We start from the raw sequence: 1810 nt of genomic DNA on the forward strand, positions 1-1810 counted from the left end.
AGTTTCTCTGACAAAGGAGTTAATTCTGGCCCTCTCAATGCCTCCTTTAAGGTACTTTCTGCTGGATAAGAAGACCACTAACAGCCACAACTTCCCCTACTTTTGCCCCGAGGCAGTAAGAACACTCCTCCTAGAATTTTTCATAAGAACTTTAGCCCCATTCGTCTTCCTTTGTAAGCTTTATAAGTCAACTTTAACTTCACGGCCATTATTTTCTCCTCTTCATTTCAGAGTTTGACTTGCAGGTTGAAGACAGAAAAGCAGAGGCCGAGGAGGCCATGAAGAGACTCTCGTACATAAGCCAGAGGGTGGCCGGTGCCAGCGACAAGACCAAGCAGGCAGAGGCGGCCTTGGGCGGTGCTGCTGCCGATGCCCAGAGGGCAAAGACCGCAGCTGGGGAGGCCCTGGAAATCACGGGCAAGATCGAACAGGTAAGCAGAAACCCAAGTGCAGGCTGGCGTGAGCAGCTGCAAACGCAAGGGGGGTGTGGGAAGAGAGCGAGCGAGTAGAGAGAGCAGCAGGCTCATTTTGATCCCTACAACTCAGAGTCCTGTTGGGGCCCAGGGCAGCCCCGGATCCACGTCACACCCGGAGCCACCTGTCACAGACTAGGAGTGTGGCGTTCTAGCTTACTCAGTGAGAGAGCAAATGCAGAATCGACCATGAGAGAAGCTAAGGTCTGGGAGGAGACCGGAAGCCCGAACAGAGCTTGTGTCTCCGTATTTATTGAGCTCACAAGATATTACCCACGTGGTGAACATGAAGAAAACAAGCTCTTCCACACGTGAATGTGGAGAAAACAATCAGGCAGTAATCATCGACTTGCGTGTGTAAGAAGCGCAGGGTCTGGGGGGCAAGTGGTGTTTGTGATCGAGGTACATCAGTATATTGGCGTCAGATGGAAGGTAATTTCCTGCAAGTGCTGTAACAAGTTACTCATTACACTATCTCGCTGGCTAACCTCGGGCGTTTTCACCCCCGTGGTGGCGGCTTTCCGCCCTCAGCTTTTTTCTAACCCATTTGTGTAAATAGAACCTATTCCCCCACAGCCGCCCCTTTTGTTGATTGATTCCCAAGGCTGTCATTGATTGAGAGCGGGAACCTTCATTTGCTTTTTGGACAATGCCCTGAGGAGAGCCGTCCAAGATAGATATATGTAACTATTGTAATGGTTTCCTAGAGCTGCTATACGAAGCACCACAGACTAGATGGCTTAAAAGGACTGGAATTTATTGTCTCCCCGTTCTGGAGGCTAGAAGTCAGAAATGAGCATGCCCACAGAGCCACATTCCCTCTGAGACCCTGGGTAGCAGCCCCCCTTGCCTCTTCCTAGCTTCCGGTGGTGGCCGTCGACCCTCAGCATTCCTTGGTTTGCAGTGGCGTCACTGTAATCTCTGCCTCTATCATCACATGGGGTTTTTTCCCTGGGTGTCTCTGACCCTGATAAGGACATCGGTCAGGTTGAACTAGGGGCCCGCTGTGCTCCAGTATAACCTTATCTTAAGGCATTGAATCTATGACAACCCTATTTCCAAATCAGGTCACATTCTGAGATACTGGGGGTCATGACACCCACATATCTTTCTGGAGGACACAGTTCAACTCCGTAACAACTATCATCGATGTCTGATTCAAGCTTATGAAATTCTGGAGTTCTAGATCCCTTATCTCTCTGTGTCTAAGCTCCACATACTCTTTTTTTTTTTTTAATAGTTTATTGTCAAGTTGGTTTCCATATAACACCCGGTGCTCCTCCCCACAAGTGCCCTCCTCCATGCCCATCTCCCCCCTCCCCTCCCCCCCCCCCCCC

General features: G+C 50.2%; 1 protein-coding gene across 1 annotated transcript in view; it reads left to right on the top strand.

Moving 5' to 3' along the window:
* LAMC2 (laminin subunit gamma 2) overlaps nucleotides 1-1810 on the top strand; it is a 56964-nt gene that overhangs the window by 49855 nt on the left and 5299 nt on the right. Inside the window, exon 20 of the mRNA XM_077763242.1 lies at nucleotides 232-431. Coding sequence (XP_077619368.1) covers nucleotides 232-431 — 200 coding nt within the window. The remainder of the gene's footprint in view (nucleotides 1-231; nucleotides 432-1810) is intronic.

This window comes from Crocuta crocuta, unplaced genomic scaffold, assembly GCF_008692635.1.
Source record: "Crocuta crocuta isolate KB4526 unplaced genomic scaffold, BGI_CrCroc_1.0 scaffold3, whole genome shotgun sequence".
NCBI lineage: Eukaryota > Metazoa > Chordata > Mammalia > Carnivora > Hyaenidae > Crocuta > Crocuta crocuta.